The sequence below is a fragment of the Melospiza georgiana genome, chromosome 3 (assembly GCF_028018845.1).
Source record: "Melospiza georgiana isolate bMelGeo1 chromosome 3, bMelGeo1.pri, whole genome shotgun sequence".
Lineage (NCBI taxonomy): Eukaryota > Metazoa > Chordata > Aves > Passeriformes > Passerellidae > Melospiza > Melospiza georgiana.
The window spans coordinates 43,483,017-43,508,573 of NC_080432.1; the positions used below are offsets into that span (position 1 = coordinate 43,483,017).

At 36.6% G+C, this 25,557-nt stretch overlaps 1 protein-coding gene across 2 annotated transcripts in view; it reads left to right on the plus strand.

The window, feature by feature from the left end:
• The window catches only part of BTBD9 (BTB domain containing 9), a 113,991-nt gene extending 90,597 nt beyond the window's left edge, over positions 1-23,394 (plus strand). The window contains exons 11-13 of one of the 2 annotated variants that reach the window (XM_058020004.1): positions 9,522-9,600; positions 13,373-13,393; positions 14,083-23,394. In XM_058020004.1, the coding sequence (XP_057875987.1) occupies positions 9,522-9,600; positions 13,373-13,393; positions 14,083-14,187 (205 nt within the window). In that variant the 3' untranslated portion in view covers positions 14,188-23,394. The remainder of the gene's footprint in view (positions 1-9,521; positions 9,601-13,372; positions 13,394-14,082) is intronic. The other variant, XM_058020005.1, reaches the window with a different exon arrangement.
• The last annotated feature ends 2,163 nt before the right edge of the window (positions 23,395-25,557 follow it).

A 25,557-nucleotide genomic window follows, 5' to 3' on the forward strand; every position in this document is an offset into this window, starting at 1 on the left:
TAAGCACAAAGAACTAAGATTTCACAGAGAGAAACCAGAGTTTCCATTTCAGAGCATTAGGAGCCTCTCAGCAGTGTAGAATTTCTGCATCTAACATTTCATTTGCTAGTTTTATTTTAGATTATTCTAGCTTGATTGAAGAAGCATCTGCCTTCTTTAAAGTTACATTTCTTAACAGCAGTTCAGGATCACAAGGTTTTCAAATTGTTCATTTGTCTTTTCTATTTTTCTGCTTCTACCTTCAGTTCCTTGTGTTTGCTTTTCAGCCACAAATATACATGGATCTTTTGAACAAGCCTTCAACAGAGTAACAAGGAGCTGCACACTGCAGTGTCCTATTCTGCCTTAAATGTTTTTCCATGTTCTTGTTCACTACAGCTCTGCATGTACCATATTCATTAAAGTTTTGCCTTGTGACTGCCATGGTCTCGGCTCCTCTTCACGCACATTGCTGTGAGGAGAGTTGTGAAAACACCACAATAAATCTGACCTCAATTTGGATGTTAGCTCAGTTCTGCCTCAGAGAAAATAAGCCATACCAAATAATACCCACAATATCACTACCTGTTTCTTTTTAGGTATTGAGATTTTCCCCCATGCCAGCAAAGACATGAATGTCTCTTTGGAGACCAGCAAAAATTGGTGAATTCAGAATAGATGTATGTATTGCTATTGCCATCTAGAAAAAATACTTTTAAGAAGAAAAGGCAATTCAGTATGTGTAAAATATTTGTAGTATAGTCTTCTATTCAAAGTAAAAATTCAAAACGGTCATTTACTTTCAAGAATTATTATTATTCTCTTGTGGCAGTACATTGGCTTACTTTCACAGTCTTAAATTCTCTCTCTTGAAGATGTCTGTGTGTGCATGCATATACCCACATGCATGTAGGCATGCATGCAGCCTCTCAGCACTTGTATGAGTAAGTATTACTACAAAGAAGTTATCCAAATTGTACATGTCTCTTGTGAAACTGGCCCAATTATCTGCCTGAGATAAGAAAGGAATGCCTAATACCTGAACTGTTGTTTTGTGGCTGTGTTTGTTTACTTTGAAATTCATTGTTGCTTAAGATAATAAATTAATGAATAAGAGATACCCAAATGACCTAGAATGTTAGGGGGTTTTTTTTTGGGGTTTTTTTTTTTTTTTGGGGTTTTTTTTTTTTTTTTTTTTGTCTGTAGGCCTTTCTTACAGGTAAAATAATTAAATAATACAGCAGCTGTTGAAATCTCCTTGTACTGTCAGGAGGCCAGTCAGGTGTTACCATGTCAAATCAAGAGGTTTGCCCTGATTTGGTTGTTGATATTCAGGATCTAATTTCATCAAAACTCTGAAAAGTACCCATTTGTTTTTGCTGGCCTAAACAGATATGATCTTTAGGGTTACAAATGTTTTGCATTGAGATTCATGCAGTATTAAGCCGTTGATTTATTCACAGTAATGTTTTTACCAAGACAGATTATAACCATGAAACACAAAGTCAAAGTATTACTATATCTTTAGATTCATCTTTTGAGGTCTTGTTCACTGTGTGCCATGTGGTCTATTTTTTTAGAATAATGTTTTGTCAGTTTGTTTCACATACTTAAAGAGATGATGCTTCCACTGCTCTTTGTTTTTCTATTACACTGAATTCCCACAGTAAGAATTTTTTATTTCTCAATGACAGTATATAATATCATCATATTACCTAATTTCATTATTTTTCTTCTATACCTGTAAACTAATTTTTCTTTCTTAATGGATTTCATATATATCATGTACATATTTATTAAACCATTCTACCTTTTTCCTGATACTTCAGTTGCTATGCAAACAAGTTTTGCCTGACTTTGTTTTGTGCTCTTTCATCCTGAGTCATGTTTCCTTTCTTTTAAAAATTCTATTTGTGAAATTTTACCCAGTTCTTTCTCTCTAAGTTTTGAAGGCAGAGAGTTCCCAACTAAATACTAAAATTCAGTTTACCAGACACTATTCTGAGGGATTTTCATTTCTTGTGTTCAAAAAGTAACAGAAAAAAAAAGTTGTATGTGTTACTTCTGTCTGTCTTGGCTCACTTCACTCTCATGTCTAAAATTACTGCAGTCCTGGATTCAGGTTCAGGGTTTTTGGTGGGTGAGTTTCAGTCTGAGGTCACAAGGCTTTCCTTTCTGACACTGAGGTTAATAGATAATTCAGTGTGGTAGTAGAAAGGGTAACAGTTTTCCTCCCTTCCATTACCAAACCTCACTATGCTTGTATTGCTGTTAGGAGGAGGCACATGCTGATTTACTTTTTTCACTGTTTTATTCTTCTTAGAGGCTGTGGTTCAATTTACTGCATTCCTTGGAGGTTTGACATGTCAATTAGATGTTATCGACTGTAATAGAAGAGCGGTTGTTGTAAATGTGAAGTTTTTACGAGCGGGCCGTGAAATAACACCCAGGGGAATGTGAGAGACAAGTGCGATAAATAGCGTTAGTGTACACACTACAAAGAAACTGATTAATAGGGACCGTGTTTCTGCCTCATATCTCTAAAAGAATTGCTTATATATTTGTTTTTAATCAACTTTTCCATTGGTATGAAAAGTTACATAATAAAAGCAGCCTACAATCTGTTGCAGATTTATGGGGACAAGAAGTCTTCAAAGTTGAAAGCATCCCATTAATTGTATTATTGGGTTTGCTGTTGCATTGGATGGCTTTTCATATCTTTGCTACCACATCAGGTGGTATTGCTCCTGTGTGAACATCAGGAGCAATAACTATTGGTAACAAGTAAGCACAAAAAACCCAATTCAGCCTCTGAGATTATGCAGACTTGTCATGTACGTGTATGCTCTGATGTACACAGAATGAAGATGAACTCTCAAGTTACTCCAGTTCACAGCCTTTGTGTGCTGTCATCTGCTACTGCCAATCCCCAAGGATGTGTGTGTAGGTACTACATGCACAATTCTTACTACAATGTAGAAATTTGGCTTGTGGCATTCTGCCAGTTTCCAGCAAATTGCTAATAATTTAATTTTATGTAAGATTTTAAAATATAAGCTATATTTTGGGGAATAAAGAAAAATTACTTATTGAAACTGAAAAAAGTGTAAGCAACCTAAATTATATGGGCTTATGCAGTACAGAAATGCCAGGAGTTGCCTACATTGGTATGTGGAAGTATTTCAAAATTGATTGCTTCGTTTAGATAGAAAGATAATTATTACATTTAGTTTCCAATTGTTCAATTTGATTATATATTTAACATTTTCCTCTTGTAATGCTTTTTCTAAAAAAGTAAAAATGTTAGCACTGAGGCTTTGAACGCAGGTGTTACTTTATGGAATCTTTCAAGTGAGAAGTTTTATACAGATGTCAGAAAGCCAGTATAGACTTTATGAAATCTATTATATGTCAGAATTTTTTTCTAGTAGGTCTGTTTTGTCAAGCCCACATTTGGTTTCTACAACAAATCCTATGCAATGCAACATTTATAGCAGTTTAGTAAAGTATTCATATAGAGGACAGATATTTTGTTTGGGTTGGTGCAAGAGACCAAATAATAGAAATTATCCTACAAATAGCTACACATTTAGTTCAGATGCTTTCAGAATTATGCAGTCCTTATGGGAAGTATATTTACAATAATAACTTGTGAGGGAAAGTTTCCCAAAAGATGTTCATGCATGTTTTTACTTGTCAGTATATAAAGCTGTACTGCAAGAGGTGACTTTGAATATTTATTATTATTCTCACATTTATTCTAGACTCTTGTATTATTTATACAAACTATTTTTATTACCTCTGTTAGTACTTGAAGTCCATTTTTGGCTGTTGGTGTTTTTTGGGGTTTTTTTTGCCAAGATGCATGATTGGGTCAGTTTTGCCTCCATCTCTGAGAGGAACAGATAAAAGGTTGTTACTTCCAGCTTGGACCTTCCTTGCTTCCTTAGGAGCCCCATGTTTCATAGGCTACCTGTTGAGAAACATGGGTCATGGCCACAGCATGAGATGGAAACTCAGTTTTAGTTGAGGTAGACCAGTAGTAGAATTTATCTTATTTGGCTTCAATTCATAAACCAAAACATTGATGACCTTTGATTCCTGACAATATTTTATTTCTCATGCTTTGTCTTTCCCCCTCAATGGCTTGGGAGGCTGGGTGGCAAGGGGTTGGCTGAGCCAGCTCCTCAGTCTGACTTCTTTAAGGGTCTGTCCTTCTGAGTTGCTGTGTTAAAGTACAGCTGTAGCAGGAGAGGGAGTATTCCCTTCATTGTTTAGTGCTGTTATGGTGGAAAACAGGGGTTTTATAGGCAATTTATAAGGTAGCTGTAGACCTTTTTATAACAAAGAGTATCTGTATAACAATTACTTTTATAGCATTTATGTTGTGTGCTTCTGTGTTTATTTTATAGGTACTCCATAAGAAAGGTTAGTATGGTATTCATTAACATAGCAGGGGGTGTAACATACCATGCAGAACATACTGTGGCACTCCTCCAGTAAGCTTGCTTATCTGTGCACACAATTTTATCTGGCAGCATCACATGCTGGTTACAATCTGCCTTCTTTATATCAGTACAGTCATGAGACTAATATATAGAAAAAGGACACAACTCTTCTTTCATTGTCCTGTTACTGGCTTTTACAAATTCCATTAAAAATACATAGCTACAGTTGAAAAAGTCAACATCAAAATAAGCTAAGAAGTGTTTCATCACTTACTGTAGAATAAGGAATATGTAGACAAATATTAGAAAGTAAAATGGAGGAATGGAGGTTAAATTTGCTTCACAGTCTGCTTTGCTTTTTTTTTTTTCTCAGAGTGAGGAACAGAAATATGGAAGTTGTATGTCATCTTGGAAAGTGAGGAGACATGATATGCACATTGAAAATGTACATGCTTAGCCTAAAGCAAGCCTTGATAGAAATATGATATGGTTATTACAGCTTGATGAATGTTAGTTACATGTAGCAGCTTTTTCTTTTGTCTGACATCTTTGGCCTGAACTGGGTTTCAGCTCTCATCAGTGCTGCTCTGGTAAGCCCACAGTGTGTAGTATTGTGTAGTGCCACTGGCTCATTAGAAAACCTCAATAAAATATAAGCTTCCCCTTCTTTGTTAATTTGTTCTTTCTGGAAGAGAAAGAAATATTGGGGAAGAATCACTATTTATGTCCTATTATGTGTAATAAATCTTTAGAAAGATAGCAGCTTTTCTTAGAAATAACAAGGAAAATACTCCAAATCCTGAAAAAACCCATTATGTTCTTTAGGAGGTGAATTACTATTTTGGAGCTACAGATAGTTTAATGAATAGCAAGGTATTAATTTGGTTTACCTGGAATTTCTTGCATTCTTGCAACAGCCTAATAAGGAAAAGGAGAAGAAGGAATACGAAAGTGGGATGATTTCTAGTGATCTTTTTCCTTTCTCTGAATAGAGTGTGGTGAAGAGATTGTGAGATGCACAAAGCCATCATGTTTTCAGCTGTTGCTGTTGGAGAGGTGAAAATTCTTGGCCCAAGAGTCTGTTTATATGTTTAAACAGAGAAAGTGATTTTCATTGCAAGGAGCTCTAAGTGAGACAGGCAGAGTCAGAGAATAAGAGAGCAAAAGATAATTATCTAAATTATGTTCAGGCTATTATAGAAGACGAATATAGTTAAAATGTAATTAAATATGACAGGCTCACAGGATGCAAGCTTGGCTTTGGAATGCTAATCATCAATTACTGCATCTCCTTAGGGGAGTCAGGCAGAAAAAGAGTTAGAAGTCGTGTGGCTGAGGTGAGATGTGGAGTGTTAAACCCTGCAGGACTGTAACGAGGCTAATTTCTTTTTTAAAATGGAGCTGCTAGCCAAACAACTTTTAGTGCTGCATTTCAGCTTGAGGATCCTGGTATGAATCTGAGTAGGGTGCTAGTCCTGGGTTTCTCTTCGAGATGGAAACCTCAACTTAACGCAGTGATTATTTCTGTTGTGAAAGTGATGACCAGAACTGCTGCAGACTGAGCCAGCAAATCTAAAACAAATCAACCAGCAAGGCAGGTGTCAAAGCATAAAAAATATCAACACTGCCTGAATAATTAATAAAGCTAAACCCTGAAAACTACATTTGTTATAGGGTCACTAATAAGCTGTACAGAGGCACAAAAAGTCCAAAAGACAGCAGTGTCATTTTATGAGAGAAGTAAATTCTGATAGCTTCTTTATTACTGTGTCTCAGGTAAAGACAGTATAAGTATTGCCACCGGTTTGAAAAATTTGTTTGTTTGGCATATGGGGAGTAAAGGGGAAGAAATGCCATCCATTACACAGGACTATCTAATCCCAGGCTAAAAATGAAGTGCTTTTGATCTGCTTTAATGCTGCTGTTCCTGTTACAGAGTGACTTATGTGTGAATCAATGTGAAAGCAATGTATAAAGTTCAGAGGAAATTTTTGTAAAGACGCTCAAAAGTGATTTTGAGAATAGAAAGACAAACTTGTGCAAGGAAAATGTAAAGTAAGCACATAGGCATGGCAGGACTAGATAAATGACGTGGCTACAAAACAATTTGCAAAATAGAATTTCTACAGAGAAACTGAAATTATTAAAATAGTACCAGCAGAGATAACTAGTAGTAAAAAAGGAAGGTTAAAAAAAACTTGAGGATTACCTGTGATGTCTTTGAGGAACACCACTGAAGAATTGTTATGGCTCTATACATTAATAGAATTCTAAATGAATTTGTTGTATCAGCAAAAAATGTAAAAAAGAGGTCAGATATGCCTGGATAATGTTCTGTAAGAAATCCCTTTTCTCATAGGGGTATAGTTACGTGCATAAATTATCTCTTTGCTGCATAATAATGTGTATACTGTAGAGGTATTGCTTTGCATATATAGACAATCTCAAATGTACTGTTGCAGTCAAATCCATGCATCTTTCTAGTGAAGGTTTGCCTTGCTTATTTCAAAAATTATTCTTCCCAATCCCCTTGGCTTGTTTTCTATTTGGCTTTTCTCCTTTTTGCTAAGAAAATAAAATGAGACCTCTAATTTTCTCATTATGCAATTAAGTATTAATTCTCTAGTGGCAATATTATTGCATTTTAATAACTGGCTTACAAATTGTATGTAATTTTGACTTTCTTTTTCCAATGAGAAAGGAGTAAAATGGACACATACCAAAATAGTAAATATTCTTAGGACTGAATTTGCTGAATATGCTATCTAAAACACCCTCAAGAAATGTTTTTATTCTTTTCCATTATATTTTAATATTATTAAAGGAGTGATTATGATCAAATCCTAGTACTGCCATTGTAGCAGAAAGTAAGGACTTGCAATGCAGTGGGAAGTGAACAAGCATAGGAACTTCCTGGAGGAGTTGGTCTGGAAGTGTGTCATCAAAACAATCTTCAGAGATCTTTTTCTCTACCTCTCTTACTATCTGTGCTCTTCAGATGTATTCCCAAATAAATCATGAGCCTCCCTGGTATCACATCATGGCACAGACAATGGCATTTATTGCCATGCTTGGAAGTTCTGCACTGAGCTCTTGCAGTGTGTATCTGACCAGTGCTTAGAAATAAATACAGACCCATTTCTATTCTAGTTTGTGGTCTCTAATTAACCTATTTTCTTATCACAGAACACAAACTCTACATTAGTGTCTCGAGGCGCACAGGCTCTTCTTAATAGCTCCTTTAGGATTTGAAACTCTTTTATTTAGTGCAGCTTTAAAATATTTTCCAAATCACTAGAAAGCAAACTGGTTTTTACATCATCGTTCTCCTTGAATCAAGTTTTTGTGTATAAATGTCAAAGCATATGCATAATGCATACTGAGGCAGTGCTTTGTTATGAGAAGCAGTGCTGTGATCATCTCTTTGTCCCAGCCTCTCATCTTTGGGACATTGTAGTTCAAGATAACAAGTTCTCTTTGCCCTGGAGATTGACTGACCGTACTAGAGTAAGGTTAGAAGGGATAGCAAGAACAATAAATCACAACAGTCTTTCAGGTCTTGAAACAATCAACAAAATAGTCTGTTCCCATTTTATATTTTATATTGAGCATGAAGAACCAACCTGAGCTTTAAAATAGAGGTATAGCCACATAAAGCATATAAATAAACCATACCATTAGGTAGATAACTCCGTAACCTCTGAGGCCTGCCACAAACCACACCTGTTATCATGAATTACTCTAATTACACACATTACCTCATGCAGTAAGACCAGTAAACTATTTGAAATTAGGACTTGATTGGATTTGTAATCTTCTTTAAGCAAATATAACTGGACAGCTGTGATAAAAGTAATAGCCAACTAAACTAAGCTGAGAAATGCTATGTTTGTGACAAAGGGGGTTTTCCCAACAAGAGAAAAATCAAATGTCAGACAAGTAGTCAGCAATGAAGCTGTTCATACTGCCAGGCTTTGGGATTGTCTGCTGGCAGTGAGTGGTGTTCTATTCCAGTTTTACTTAGGTCCCCTTTTTCTTACATGAACACTTCTGAAGGTATTCAGAACCCATTCTGAAAAACTATCCAGCTTTTTTCCATAGTAAATTAATCAAGTTAACCTAACTTCAATTTATTTCTGAGGCCTTCAATGATAGAGTCTAGTTTGGCTGAGAAGTTAAATTCTGGAATTTTTTTTCATGTTTTATGAATATAAAATAATTTAAATTTTAATATGTTCAAGTGCTAAACTGGTGCCCAACTGAAACGTTTAGTTCCTGGTATTCTTTTTATTTGTTTTGTTGTACTGTGAGCACAAAGTTCTGGTGTCCTTTTCCTTCTGTGTATTAGGCTGCTTGAGGTGTTGCACCCCCCTCCGATCAGATGAAAGTGAGGAACAAAGATTACAGTGGTCCCAATGTACCTCTAGTGTTCTCAGTCTAGCCTGAAAATTATACACCAGCTCTGGGAGAGTTGTCTTTTCTCCTCACTGCCACTGTGTCAGGATGGGGAAATGCTCACAACCTGAACTGCAAATGGTGCTTTGTGGCATTTGTGACTTCCTGGAAGGACCTTGGTCCACACAAAGAAACCTTGGCTCCTCTCTTGCTACTGCTCCATGTAGAGTGGGAAAAGTTTGAGGTTTTAGGTGATTTGGGTTTTTTTTTTTTTCTCCTAGAGTTGTAATTTTCTTTAACCAAATTCTGGTGATTCCTCCTGAGAAGTTAATAGGAGGATGCACTTTTATTTATCTGACCTTTTTTATAATCTAATACAGTCAATATTGGTCAAAGATTTTCAGCTTTTATCCAGGTCTTTTTTCTTTGTCTATTTTTTTAACTTTCAGCTTCAATAGTATGATTGTTGTCCCTGCATACAAAATATAGTGGTATTAGGTATGTATGAAATTGCATAAGCAGAGTCAAGACACTTAAAAATGAGGAAGTAGTGCTGGAAATTCAAGCAATTCACTTTCTCCATTTGCCCTCTGAAGTGATAATAGTACGTACTGTCACTTGAATGCATTCTGTATGTTTTATTGGAGGCTTTTGTGACTATGTTCAATATTTGTGTGTATTTCTGAATTTTCTTTGTAGATCCTGGCAAACAATCACTTTTGATAAACAGCCTGCATCTTTTATCAGAATAGTTGGAACTCGCAACACAGCTAATGAGGTAAGGAACTTCTAAAAAACCCTATATTCTTCAAGAATATACTACAACAGTTTTTCATATCTTGCTGTGAAATTGATAAATGTACATACTTGTCAAATGTACATACTTCATCTTTTTGCTCTGGCACTCTAGCAAAATGCTTGAACAGTGTTATTACCTGTTCCTCGTTTTGACCTTTCCACACTGCCATCAAACACTCCTATTGGGTTTGGTTTTAAATTAATCCTTATTTTGATGAACAATTAAAATACCAATTTAGTGCACTAGAGAAAGGTGTATGGTCTCTGATCTACTTGGGTTTTATCACCCATATATTATCTTTTTAATTAACAAAACATAAGAAAAATCTCATTATTCATAAGAAAATCTTATTTGAATAAGAGTCCCTTAAAATTAATTTTCATACCTGGTAAATTGATTGACTAATAGTGGCCAACCCTGAAGATTTTTTTTCATTTTATACAGACAAAAATATTTTTCTGTATAAAAAGAAAGTGCAATATCATCCCATCTTTGTTTACTTGTGCTTCTCTCTTTTGTAGTCATTGTGTATTGTCTCAGATTAAGTCCAGATTTTACTCTTTACTTCAGTGAAACAATTTACATTATATGAATTTAAGAGTTTATGTATGTCTTAGTGAGATCAGCACATTATAAGAGGCTCCAAAGGCCACTGCTTGTGTGTCTAGACCTGCCTGTCTGTGTTCCACAGGTGTAACTCACCACCAGACATGGTACTTTGATGCTTTACACTAAGCTTGAGGTAACAATACTACATTTGGGTTCATTAGAATTTGTCAGCTCCAGAGGTGAGGTTTTCTGATTGTATTTAGCATTTGGGGTTGCTGGTTCCTAAGCACTGGGAGCATTGTCCAATGGCATTTCTGTTCCCTGTTGTAGTGCAACTCCTGCGAACAAAAGCAGCACCAGATATCAACATCTCAGCCAACAGCTGGAAAGCAGCTGACCAAGCATCAGAACTGGGAATAGATATTTTTATTTTGTGTTTCTGAGCAGTGTCTCCCACCACGTACAGTTCAGCCTCAACGAGTCCTTAGAATTAGTGTCAGAAGCTGCCTATGGGTAGTCCATGTGTGAAGAAGGCTTCTTCCATTGCTGATCCATGTTGACAGTCTTGTTTCCTCTCATGCCAGTGTTTGTGAATTGCAACTCTTTGTTAAAAAAGAATGAGGTGCATTGCATAAACTTAGCAATGCATGAAACATTACTTTCAGCTTTGAGTTCTTGAAGGTAGCTTTAAGCCCTAAAGAGCAAGGGCCTTTTAGCCATAAATCTAATTTTAAATTGGTTACTATTTCCAAGGAATTTAATATCCTGTATAATTATTTATATAGAGCACAGCATAACTGTAGTGAAGATGAGTATAGATAGAGGTTACAGCTATTCATGTAGTGTCTCAGTTGAATTATAAACACATGCTGTTCTCCTTTATCTTTTCCTCTTTTGTCTGTAAAATCTGTATCCAGCACTAATTTGGTTTTTATTTTTTAAATTATTTCTTCTAACACCAATAGAGAAGGAACATTGTCAGTGTACACATATTACTAAATTACTTTTAAATATATATATATATATTAAACAGAGGGTCTGTAATGTTTTGTCATAGATTTTAATTTTCCAAAGAAAGCAGAAAGCAGCAAGATATTTTTCATATTTACAAACTAAATAGGAGCAGTGTAACCAAAGTCTTGGTTTGTTCTATAGTCTCAGTAATCTCTTCAGTAAGAATACAAGCAGTGTCCAGAATTACTTGCCCACAGCTGCTTGTACAGTCTGTCAAACCATTTTCATTTTAAATAAAATATACAGCATATTCAGCATTCTGAATCATATTCTTATCATGGAGTGTTACTGTAATAGGTACAAAATACTCCTTACTTGTTCTACCAACAAATACCTTTGAACTTTGAAACACAACCTGTACATTCTAAAGGGAAGAGTTGATTTTTGGAATTTAAAAGAAATCTCATAAAATTTCTCCATTTTGTGAATTCTTTAATCTTTTAAACTCATCTTTTTCTCATAACATTTTCCAAGTTTGGAAAGGCATGTTCACAGATTTTTTGACCTGGAGTTTGAATAGCTTTTGGTATATTAGAACATGATAGAAGTGTAACTTTCTGTTTTCTTAAGCTTACACACTTCCTACTTTTGTAGAGAAAAGAATTTTTTTTCCTTGTCATTATTTGTCAGCTGGATCACCTGATTACTTTATGTAAGTTTTCTCTTGTTATTCCTCTCCAGTATCACTGACCTGGAAAGGACACCTAGCTGCTGATGTGAGAGCTTTATCTTACAAATTACTGTGCCAGTGTATTTGTACTTGGCCTTCCTGCTTTGCGTGCCCGACCTCTCTTAAAATATCCATGAGAAGTAGAACATGATGTGGGTCACAGGATGATCCTGAGCTGTCATTTTTTCTTTTGAGAGAAGCACATGCAAGATTGTTTGTTTTAGTGATACTGTTCTGAAATGCTGAATTCTGATACTGGATGAAGCAGCTGGGCTCTCAGTCTTAGGCTTTTCCCATACTGTATTCCTTATATGCTGAGGTGGCAGAGTAACTGAGAATAATGTTCCAAATTCATAGGCTTCTCAATATGCCACATGTTTTCACCATTAAGAATTTGATATGAAAGAACCAGTAAAAATGAAAGTTACAATTTAAGAATTGTGTACTTCTGACTTTCTATACTAGTATTAGCTAAATTTCAGGGCTGTCCACGCTATGTTTAAAAAAGCTGTATCACCACGTAAAGTGAGGTTTTAAATGAGAAATGCTATTATTGTGGAATACAGTAGAAATACAGAATCTTCTGGCTTAGAGACCTCCATCACATTCTTGAAGTGTAGATAAATACAAAAATTGGCTTCTCAAGAACTGCAACAGATGGAGAGAATGCATGCCAGTATAGGAATTAGTTCAGCTTTAGGAAAAAGGAGAAGAAATGCAGAGGAAAACCATTTTGTGCACATGTGTCTATGTGTGAGTGCCTGTGCAGATTTGTAATCTGTTCATATATATGTATATATAAAGACATAGCAATACATCTTTGTGTGAGCATGAGTGTATATATAGAAATATAAGCATATATTGCAATGTATCTGCATAAAAAACTTACACTGAGGGGCACAAGAAAATATAATGGGGATTAAAAAAAAAACAGGCATTGATTGAAGATTTTTTAAATTAATTTTATATATGCTCTCAGAATTCAAATTAGCTAGCTACATCCTCAGAAAAGACCTGGGGCTACTGCAGACATGTCAGTGCAGATGTCTGCTCAATGTTCACTTGAGCAGAGATGGTCAAAAAGAATAATAGGATTTTAGGTTATATTGGGGAAAAGATAGAAAATATAATATTCTGTAGTCTTGTATGAATATGTAATATATCCATGTCTTGTTTATGATATTTGATTTTGCCCATATTAATTTGAAAGGGTCTGGGAAAGGGCAGTTAAGATTATAAGAGATTACCTTTGTTTGTGAGAAGAGCTTTAAAGACAAGAATAATAGAAGAAGTCATAAAAGTATACAAAGTTAAGACAATAAGTTTAAAATTCAGGATTTAATAGTCATTGAGCTTTAGTTTTTAAACTATAATGCATGGGAAAATAGCAAATTTAAAGCAGTGTAAAAATACTTAAGTTTAGTATGTGGCAAAGTTGTGCAATTCATAGCAATGTGAAATCATATGGAAAGAGGTTTTGTAACAATTTTAAAGAGTTCCTCCCCCTTCTCCTCCCAGGCTCTTCAAGAACAAGTAGAAGTAAGTAAAGTAGAAAATAAATTGGAAAAATGCTTAAGCATATGGTCCTCTTACTCTAAGATACAGTCACCTGCACACTGGTCCCAGTTATTGTTTGAATCATCAGAAAATGATCACTATTTCAAAAGGAATATTTCATCTGATGAAGCAGCAGCCACCTTGGACACTGAATGCCTTCCTACATACTCCAGGACTTGTCTGTAGAGCTGCCATTGTTATTACAGCAGAGGGCAATCTTGAAATAGAATCATGTTGGTAATGATTTAAATTTCATTTCTAGTGTGCATGAACATTCAGCCTCTTGAGGAAGTGATTAGATCATAAAATGTGTTTAAGGCTACTCATATAATTGTTGTTATTCAATAGCATGTAGTAAGTATTTCTGCTAGTTGGCAAAGAAAAGTTTACAAATATCCCTATCTGTTTTGGAGCTATCTTTCTGATTTTTAGTGCTATATATAAAGGTTGGTATAATTTGAAGGCCTTATCTTGCTCCAGTGTTGTCCCTGCCTAATGTTTATTGCCCATGAGTAAATGTTTTTTGACCTCATGGTGAAACATTCTGTTTTGACTTTGTCACTGGCCTGCAGACTTCCACATAGACTTCCATGTAGAGTTCATCTTACTTTGATCATGCTTTTGCCAGCATTAAAGTGTTTTGCTTTATCTTCATTTTTTGTTCTCTCCAGGTGTTTCACTGTGTGCATTTTGAGTGCCCAGCACAAAACAGTACCCACAAGGACGAGAGTAGTAAGGAAGTAGCAACAACAGAGGTGGGGACTGGTGGACAGTAGTTTGTGTCTTGCCCTGTTGGAGCTGCGAGCATCTGCTTCCCTGCATTCCCCTCCTGGATCCACCTCGCATCCTCATGTTCACCAACCGTAAAGGAGGTTGAACGGGAGCTTTTGCAGCCCCACTGTCATTCTATGAAATTATTCAGAACCTTCTTGTGCTGGCGCCTTTTTTTTCTTTGTGAATGAAGGGGACCATGTCTCAAAGCTGGAAGTATTGAAAATTGTAAAGGCTTTCTCCCAAGGACATGAAGAGACTGTTGCACTGTCCTCGATATGTTCAAATCAGGCTGGTCTCCAAGGGGGGAGAAAATAGGTCTTCGATCTTCATCAAGTACCCCATTAACACCCTACCTCTCTAATCTAACCAAGGCAAGGAAAACAGAAGGGAATAAAAGGCAGAGCTACAGTGGAAATCTAAAATCACTCAAGCAGAATGGAAAGCATATGAAATAAGCATTTGTTCCCTAGAGGCTTTTATTAGCAAAAAAATGTTTATGGAACACATCAGTCCAGAATATATTTTATTTTTAAAGTGATTCTTCATCCATATTCCTTTGTAACTAGTAATCTGTTTTCTAAATCATTTTGATTCTGTATTCCACTTAGTTTCTTATTTTTGACTATAGCAAATGCTGTACAGTAGATTAAGGAAGTATCAGACATGTTTACCTGCTGAGATGCAAATTCTCTCATTCATCAGTGGGATGATAAGAAAAGCATTCATAATATTAACAAACTAATTAATGTATCTATATTAATCTCGACCTTAGTTGACTTTTCAAAGTACAAATTCAAAGGAAGTTTCTAAATCAAACATCCATCTTGAAGAAAATTGTATTTTTTCACTCCTGAAGATGATTATTTAAATTCTGCCTGCCTAAGACAACTTGCAACAGAACATCAAAAATGTTTGGTTTAGAAAAGTGGAACTCCATCTGGTCACTGACAAGCAGTTGTTCAAATACCAAAAGATGAATTTGCAGATAATTTACATTTTTCCAAGAAGAGTTGTTTTACAGTCTGGAGCTAAAAATTCAAAGGCTGTGTATGCATTAACCTTTCTCATGATCTTCATAAAACGTGACGCTTTTGCACTGTATTGTAAAAGATCTGGTTCTTACTTTCCAGTCACAGAATTCATTATCCATCCATATCTGTCTGGATTACGTTGCCTGGTACTTTGTTTATTCTGCTTTCACACTGATGATGATGTAATCTCTTACTCTCCAGATCTGCATGACTTTTAGGAAGAGCTCCATGCCAGCCTTTCCGTATGGGATAAAGAGATCCTGTATTAAGACAAATGCTGGTGTAATTGGCAAAATTGATTAGGATGCTTGCTCCTCCTCACAAAGTGCATTATATTCGAAATGTCAGCTAACCAGTTTTATGAAGTTGGAATTTCCTGTGGTGATAAATAACCTTGCCAGAAGAAAACAAAGCTAGTGCAGGATAAATATGGTTTTCTATTACATAACCATAGTGATAAAATGAGTTATATCAACATAGCAAATTGTATCTTAATTTATCACACTGCTTAATTTGAAATAATTTCCCTGTTGGATACTAGTTGTGCTAAACCCAAGAAGAAATATAATCAGTGGTAGCAATGAATCAGAGGATATTTCAAATAAGAAAAGCATCCCTTTTCTTTCAAATAAAATTGATTAGGCCTTATCAATAATAATATAGTATTTTTCATTGCCAAATTACAATTTAGTTCTAACATTTGCATGCAGTTCCTTCCCTTCCCACTGCTATGAATGTGAATGTCTGCTGGTGAAGATGGATGCCCACTGTGCTGTATAAAGCTTCTAATTCATGTGCCACAGCTGCCTTAGACAGCGCAGAGTTCTGAGGCAGGATGCTGCATGTGCCAGCCACCTTCCAGTCTGCAGGGCTGATTACCTTATGGCTTAACAGCCTTTGGAGCATGGAAGAATTGAGGCCAGCTACTGAGGGCACCCTTCCCATGTTCATGTACAAGTCCGAAATGTTGGAATTTTTTTCCCTTTAGGAGCAGAAAACCTTTTCAGTTGCAATACATGCTGGAACTACTGAGATGCCTGGAGCATATCTTGCTTTTGGTAGATAAGTCCTTGCATGGCAGTGGTGGTATTTCTTTGCAGTTCCATCAAACCAGCCTGCTTTTCTCAGACTGTGGGTAAGCAAAGGACATAACTTCCTAGCTGTTATTATTTAGTAGCCAACATTGTAGAGAATGTCAAGAAAGCTAAAAAAGTGTTGTGCCATCTGTTCTGAGCCTAGGCTCTCAGAGAAAGAATGGAATTTTTCCGTTTATAATCTTTGATGTGCACAGTTAATTTTTATGATACAAATAAGTCTTGTAGGCTATAACCTATGGAACATCTGTTTGATCTTGTCCTGTAACTCACAGTGGAAAAGAAATGTCTATTTCCCATGACATTCACTCTCTGCCAAGAATCTGGATGAACATATCTGAAATCCCCAAAGCAAAAACTCTTGAGGTCCTACAGACCCTTCAGTTTCCCACCCCCATCAATCAATAAAAAGAAAAACTAACTTTGCATTGTCCCTTAATTCAGGTAAATAGCAATCTTTAGTATTAGACTTCTTCTCAGTCACAATTGGCCTTTCTCAGAGTCTTTGATTTATTTAGAGTTGCTCTGAGAACCTGGCATCAAGATGAGCCCAGTAAGCTCCCAGGCTTTTAAGGCAAGGCCTGCCACAAGCCCTTCACACTTTCAACCTTTACTCTCTTTATTTAAAGCTAAAATGTTTACAGAGAGCTGAACTCCACTGGGTCTTCCAATGCTGCCCCCCAACAAGCACCCCTAATTACCTGTATTGCCTAGAAGAGATCTGTTGTCTTAAACATTGTGTTAGCCATGTATTAGTAGTGACAAAGGAGGATACAACACAGAACTGATTTGTGGTTTTGTGTGAATGTTCTCATTCTTTCTAATTATTGTCTGTGTTTATTGACTCCCAAGTTCACATATACTTCTTGTATATTCCTCTGAAGTTTTTTTTTCCTTTTCTTTTTTATCTTTGCTTTTTCTTTTAGGAAAACTAACTTGTGCTGTTATGGCATAATATCAAGGTTTACCAAAGTGATGAAATGCTGTAATTATTCAGAACTGTGTAATCAGTCTTATTCTATTTGCAACAAGGTTAGAGCAGAACGGACCAGGTACTCATTGCTTTCTAATCAGAATCTATAAAATAGACCTTAAGAGTTCTGCATAATGGAAATAACTGTACTGACAATATTGAGCCATTGATTCTATTTGGTACTTCAGCATCTTTAAATTCCCCAAGCCTTCTTTTCTCAATTTTACTTCCATAGGTTGAATTCAGGCTTAGACTTAACTCCTGTAGAGCTCAGCAAAGGCTTTTCTAAAATCTTTTTATTTAGTTAACTTTTTCCAAATGAAAATAAAAGGGTTTTTATTCACAGAATGTAGGGTAAAATTACTATCTGAGGAAATTAATTTTTGAAGTGAGCAAACATTGTGCGGCTTACAATTTTTCAAGATGCTTTTCAAGCCCTTTCCAATCAGCTTTAAAACAAGTTCAAATGGCTGTTAAATGGAATTACAATGAGAAGTTAATGCAAGTCTAATGTAAAAGACAATACAGAGAAGAAATTGCTAATTTTGTTAGAGTAAGAACTCTTCTTCATTGCAGTTTTCTTCCTTCAGAGCTTCATTTCTTTCTTCTTTTCTCCATGAAAATAAGTTATTCATTATGACAACTCATGTAAGAGCTCAGTGCTTCTCAGCATTGCTGAAAAATTCAGTTTAATGCATCTTCATCTTTACTAATGACAACATTAGAGAGTTTTCAGTTGAGTACCTGACTTGATGAGAGTTAGTTTCCATAAAAGAAAGCAAAAGAAGTCTGTAATTGTTTCAGTCTAATTAAATTTTCAGTACAAAAATTAGATGACAAAGTTACTGCCTTTCTTGTCTGATTGTTGTGTCATCGTAGTTCTGGTTACAAAGTGACGCCCACTCAGAGACGCTTAGTAAGGGGTTAGAACTTTGATTTCACAAACTATAGATTGAATTTATCTATGAAAATATTAATTGGCTTATATTTTGACAGGTGTTAGTCTACTACCAAATGAACAAGCAAATGCATTGGTAATTTTGTTGTTGTGACTAGAGTAGTAGAGCAAATGATAGAACCAGTAAGAGTTAATGTATCCAAGAGTAAATGTTTAGGCTGGTGCATCATCATATCAGTTGCCAGAGGACTAAACCATGCTTCAGAAGTAATTGTAGATCCCAGAGGATGCTTGAGGCCTGGTTTCCATCCCCATCTCTCAGTTAATGGCTCTGTTTAGGTTAGAATCGTTAGTTCTCTCTGAACTGATTGTTGTTGTCATTTGTACTAGTTAACTCATATATATATATGTGGAAGCTCCACAAAGCTTTGTTCAGGATACAGAAGTAAAGGTCCTGGGTCAAGTTTTAGGACTGCTTACTCATCCATCCATCCATATATATATATATATATATATATATATATAAAATTGAGGTCATAGCTAATTATTTAGCTTGCATTTAGAATATGTTCTAAAGCTCCAAAATGAAAAAAAAAAAAAACAACTATGCAGGCAGGTGTGAAATGCTGCTGTTGTAGTATGGCAGGATGCTGGTTGCTTTAAAACTGTAAATGTCTAAGAATGGTACAGGTGAACCAGTCCAAAGTTTTTGTCTAGTTGTTAAATATTGGCGATTTGGCTGTAGTGACATGTGTATATAATAAAAAGCAAGTTAAATGCTCATCTCAAAGATGTGTGCAGTCTGAAGAACACAGATATTCCTCCTAGCTACCTTGTCTACCATGGTTTGCAGTATTTACAGAGTGAACCTTCATAGAACTTCCATTACCTGCTGAAAAAAACCCTGCAGTCTTTTTGGCCCTTGCCAAGCTTTTGTTGCAAAGCTTTGGCTGAAGTAATGACAAAGTCCCATTCACATTCCATGGTGGAATCTGGGTCTGTCTTTGAATGCTTACATGAAAAGTTTTAAAATTGCTCTGCAACTTCCTTTAGATAAAGAAAGCCCAATTTGAAAACTGCAGCATAGTATAAGGAAACTACAGGTATCTGTCATATGCCCACGTTCTGACTGCCTGTGCAACCACATACCCATCTTATCATACTGTATGTGTTTAATTACTAGGGCATGTCCAGATGGTGGAAGTGAAGAATGAGCTCCATACACCCATGACATTATCCATTTTCACACAGCCAGTCATTAGAGAAGTACTTCTTGTACTGTTCCTTGCAGCCTAATACAATAATGCCAATTCAGTGTTCTGAAGAAATTATAATTGATTCCTTACATGAATGTAGTGGAATTTAAGTTCAGATTACTAAATATTTGATTGAGTGGTGGCATCACCCTGCACAGGTGTAAACATGCCTCTCCAGTGCCTCTTACTTCTTTAGGCCCTGGGCTATCACAGAGGAGGGAAAGCTACACTACTGGTAAAATGAACTTTTATTCATCCTTTTTGTACTTATCATTTTGGCACTTCTATTCTCTCTGTGTAGATGCTCAGTTAAAACATGTTTCTCATCATTTTCAGAATTAATCCTCTGACTCCTGAAAATCGACAGATACACATCAACAATTTCAGTCAGTTATATTAAGCAGTCTGAGGAATTTACAAAATGAATCTAATATGGTCTTTTATACAAATTCTGTGTGTCCAAAAAAATACCAGCCAAGTCCTGGAATACCAAGTGAGTTGGACAGTAGCACCGCTCAGATGAAGGTGTCTAAACAATGTGCCCGGTAGTCTAGGTGAACAGTAGTTATCACTGTGTCTTTCTGGAGAGGGATCAGGGAATCACAGAATGATTGGGTTGGAAGGGACCTCAAAGATCATCGAGTTCCCACCTCCCTTCTATGACAGGAGCACATTCCACTAGACCAGGTTGCTCAGAGACCCATCCAAGCTGGTCTTGGACACTTCCAGGGATGGTCATCTGCAACTTCTCTGGGCAACCTGTTCCAGTGCCTCACCACCCTCACAGTAGAGAATTTCTTCCTAATACCTAATTTAAATCTGCTCTCTGTCAGTTTGAAGCCATTCCCCCTTGTCCTGCCTGTACATGTCTGTGTAAAACATCCATGTCCATCTCTCTTGTAGACTCCCTTTAAGTACTGCACAGACACAGTCATGTCATCCCAAAGCCTTCTCTTTTCCAGGCTGAGCAATCCCAGTTTAGCCTTTCCTTCATTCCTGTAATTTGTGGTCTACATCACCTATCTGTTGTCTCTGTACTCCTGAGCTGTAGTTGCTAAGTGGCAAGATTAGTGGTTGATAACTGGAAATCCAGTAAGTGTGTTTAACCACAGATGTTAAGAAATTTTTGTCTTTACTCAAAACTTTCAGCTTGTGCTTTTGAAACATGGTCAAGCCACAGAATTGGCTTTTGGGCATCTTCTATAGCTGTCTCTTGGATTTTTGAGTTATCTTCATTTGCTAAAAGATGGTAAGATTCTCCTCAGGAATTTCTCATAGAGATTTGTCATGCTGAGAAATGGCTTTTGAAACAATCATGGCAGGTACATTGCTGGACAACAGGGGAAGGTTTCTTCTGCTTCTACAGGCCAGGATCCTGTTTGGGTTATTCTCTGAGTTTGTTTTACCATTTTGAATAACAAGGGTGTTGGTGTTGCAGGATCTGGATCTGTTTCAGGAATTGTGTCACTCGTTTTGAGAGGTAAATACTTACATGAATGTTTTTATGTAGTAATACAAAGCTCATGAGGCTTGGGTGATTAGATTAGAAATATCTCTTAAAGCAAGAGCTGGAGTTGCAAAAAGAGGAGTTTGGGGGAAAGAAAGACTGGTCTGGAATTACATGGCTGCATCTGTGCATATGTAGCAATGGAAATGTACGTGTTAAGCAAGTTGAGTGACTATTTGCAAAGATGTTTTTCTATATGGCCTTACTTTTGGTTAAAAATGGAATTTTGTTAAGGAATCTATCACTTATCTGAATATGAGTGCTAAAAGAGAACACAGAAAGGGAGGCTTTAGTAGTTTTTATGGCAAGAGCAACACAGAGATACAATTCTTGTGGTCTGAGCTAATTCTGTTTGTCCTCAGTCTTTCCAGCTGTTACTTTCTCCTACATGCTTTCCCCAACCTGCTTGTTACTCCTTTTCCTCCGTACATAGCATCATATCACTGCTGCTGGGGTGTTCCCTGTAATTTTCCTGCATATTGTGATGTATTAAGGAATTTTTAAAAATTATTTACTTTTACCTCTTTATCCTGTGCTGAACAAAATATAATCATCCCCTTTCATTCACATCAGACTCTAAAAGGCAACTACCACTAGGCTGTCAAGTGCTAGTGAGCAATGTTTGAATCTGGCTCTCTATGGATGTGTGAAATACTATTTGGGCCTTGTACTTCTGTGATCTGTTTACAGTCTGTTACCCGTAAGAGGAAAATAAGGAAGAAGTTTACTGTTGACTTAGGAAATAGGTCAGGATTTATGCTGGCTTACATAACTTCAGTTTAAATATAAATTTTAAGTATTTCCTTCTCACCATGGTACACCAGCTATGTACTCAATTTGCTAGTAGTGCATGGTCCAAGGCATTAATTGTACGCAAGTGCTCTTTTCTAAGTTAACTGCATCATCACGAGTGAACCTTGAAAGAATTCATAATTTTCAATGTCCCTGTGTGTGGGTATTTCACCTGTCCATATGAAACATCATACTGAGCACATGGACTTGTTTTCTGAAGTTCAGTATTACTTCACAATTTTGTCTGTTAACCTTGTCCATTCTCTCGTAAAATGTTCTTTCCTTTTTGCTCAGTGTCACTATTGTCTTTGGCTTTCTTTTTTAAGTGAATGTTAATGTTAATGTTCAGAGCCAGGCTAAATAGAAGATTAGCTTTTAGTGAACTTTTTCACTCATTCTCTGTTAGTGGCTCCTCTTTCTTGACAGACAGTAATTTAAATCCATTTTACACTCTGTTACCTTCGCCTTCTCTGTAGCAATTATAATTGTATATTGAAATTGTTGTGCATCAAATCCCTTTCCTTCTTTCACATAGAGTGGTTCTAAACTACCTCAGACTTTGTTGTGAACAGGTACGAGTTTCAGCTACAGTTTTTAGCCTCTATCATAATGTTGGAATGTTCTTTAAGTGCATGTGTATGTAGCAAAACCGGCCTGCCAGACCCTGATGGCATTTTCAGGAGCGTGGTCCCAAGTGAGACGTGTAATTGGGATGAATTCACAGCCACACCTGTTCAGGCTCTCGCTGATACCTCTTTCAAGAAAAGCTTTTCAGGAGCACAACTTCTGGTATGGGAAGTGCTCCAACTTTCTCTTTGAAGGGACATGATGCTGCCTGCACTGGACAACTTCCACCTCTCCATCCTTGTGACAAGCATCATAAAACTGCATCATCAGGCCTCCATCCCTGGCTGCAGGATCCATGCTATTGCATTGGACTGTGCTCATCATATGAGAATAAACCCCACATGGTGTGTTCTGATGACCTTGGTGTCATTTTATTGTCATTTTATACTGTTGCAGATACGCATTACTGACCCTTTGGGCTAATTAGGTTTCAGGTTAAATGGTGGTTGCAGATTGTGCTGCAGTGATCCAGTTGGTAACTTTGGGAATTGTCTGGTTTTGTAAGATATCCATTAAACAACCCGGCAAACCTCGTTAGTACTGATTTCCTTTTCACCAGCAGACATGCATATCATCAAACAAGCATTTTGTAACATGGAATTTTCTATGAGCATCCAGAAAAAGAAGCATCCCAATTATTTTCTTAGTAGCAATGTGTGTATTTGTAACAAAAGTTTTAGAATTATTAAACTGCTGTAAGCTATTTTGTGCATGCTCTGGCATTGTATTAACAGTTTGTATTAACAGCTGATAAGCAGAGGGCTGTGGCACACAAGGAAGGCTGGCTGTGGATTTTTACAGTTTCAAAGAGCAGCAGAGTGCCAGAGTGGATGCAGGACCAGACAATGCTCAAAGCAAATAATAAAGTGAAACTGTTGTGCTTGGTATTTATTTCTTTGGGGATTCTTCTTCAAAGTATTTAACTTCACAGGAAAATACAGAGTATATTTAAAATAGTAACAATTAGAAATACACCTTTTCAAGAATGAGAGAGGTGTGATTTGGAAAATAAAGTGATCTTTTGTGCTTCACTGCTTGTCTGTAGTTTTGTTAACTTAATGTTAGAACCTGTCTGATGCTGCTCATATATTGCATGTGTGAATAGAAGACTTTGGGCAGAACTGTATTGATTTCTCATCAGATCAAGGCAGTTAATAACCCCATCATTGATATATAACTCATAACAACACAGTCTTAATATCAACATAGAGAATGGGAGTGATTTTCACTGTGATTCCAGGCCACCAGGCATCCACTACTGCAAATGTCTGGACCAACAGGTGGTGGGTGTTGCTACCATTATGTGCTGCTACACTCTCTGGATGAAGTGTATGAATCAGTATTTCACTTTATTTCACAAAAAAAGTGGACTAATATTGTGAGACTTGGGATTCTGTTTCCTAAAAACCTAAAAAGGCTTAATTTTTCAGAGGTTTTTAGCTGATAAACCCATCAGACTACCATGAAAGGTGGGAGCATTGAATGTTTGATTAATGAGTATTAGACCTTTATCTTCCTGGCTTATCAGCCTCACATATCAAACAGAATTTTTGTGAGCCTTGCCCATCTTTCAGAACCTCATGCCCTAAAGCAGTGACTGTTCTCCAGTCTCTCTCTGTAGCTATGTTACATTCCTTCATCATGTAATCTTCTAAACATTTGTATGTCGTGCTAGTTTCTTCATAAAAGTACCTAGAAAGTGGAGAGGTCAAACTCAAAAAAAGATGGTACTAAGTTGTAAGATCAAACTGAGGTACCACAGCAAACCATACAATGCCGTAATGTAATTAAATCCAATTTCTTTTGTGCTTTGATTAGTCATACAATAGTAAATATGTTTGACAGTTATTATTAGATTCTGAGAATAAAAATGAGAATTTTTTTAAGTTTCAGATCCTCCTGTTCATTTTAAGAAGCAGATGTGTAGATGCTGAAGCATAAGCTGCCCCTCAGCTCAGTTACTAAATTGTGACACGGGTGGAAATAGTGAGGTGAGGAAGCCTTACTTTTGAAATGCTGTGTGCATAATAAGGTAGAGGCTGAGAGCCAGCCAGAAAGCAGTATAACCCAGTCAATGAGAAGAAGCTCATGCTGGAGCCATCTGCATTCCCATGCCATGTGTCCAAGTTAAGAAGAGAGTCAATGACTTTACTGTCTTGACAAATCAGAGGCCTCTTGAGGCCTTTGGGAAATTTGCATTGCAGCCCTCAGCAAAATTTTGATTGTGTTCAAGATAATGCAGTTTGTAATGAGGGCTGGATATATTAAACAACAAGAAAAAACACATTAAAAAAATCTTAGAGAAGAGGAAAGCAGGTAGGATGAGAACAAAGCTAAGAAGAAATATTCTTTCTCCTTGCTCTGGTAAGGGTCCAGTTTATCTTTGTGCTTAGGCAAAATCATCAGCAGGGAGGGCTCATGAAGAGAGTGGAGACTGCAGCGGAAATACAGAGCTGCCTTTGCAAGCAGTAGTGGAGTGCAGTCAGCACTGTCTCTGCTACAGCCTGAGGATTTATTTCAAAGTTGTTTCTAATTCTAAGTGATGGGCTCGCTTGCTTGAGCAGTGGCAATTGAAGCTTAAAACACCATGACACATCATTTCAGTAAGACCAGATACCGATCAAATCACCATCATTTTATCGTTACAATACAAAGCAAAATGCACATAAACAGGACGTTTTTGTTGCTAATTCATTTTGTATTTTATAATCTATTAACTGCTGCTTAAATATCCTTGTAGGCTGTGTTAATTAAATTAAACATCCTGGAAAGTAGGCAATGGTTGCCTTATAGCTCAAGGCAAAAAAGAAATAATCGTATAAAATTTTATTTGAGTTTGTATTTTCATGCTTTGCCATTCTCTTTCCCTTTTTCTCATCCAATAATATGTCGACCTTCTGCAGCTGGAAGAGTGTGGGTTTTACCTCAAAAGCAAGAACTGAGGTATAGAGATAAAAGCATATCCCTCTTAACAAGAGTAGACACGTCACAGAAGTGCTCCTTGTTGCAGCCGAGTCATTGGAAAGTTTGAAGGTGGTAAACATTAATTTGAAGGTTGATGGTTAAATTGCTAAGTGTTTTTCCTTGAAGACTGCATGACTCAGGGAGAAACTGAAATATTCACAAATCTTCCCCCCTCCCTCAGCAACAAACTGTGTGATTGCACAGGAGCCCTTCTGGCCTGCAGAGGGCAC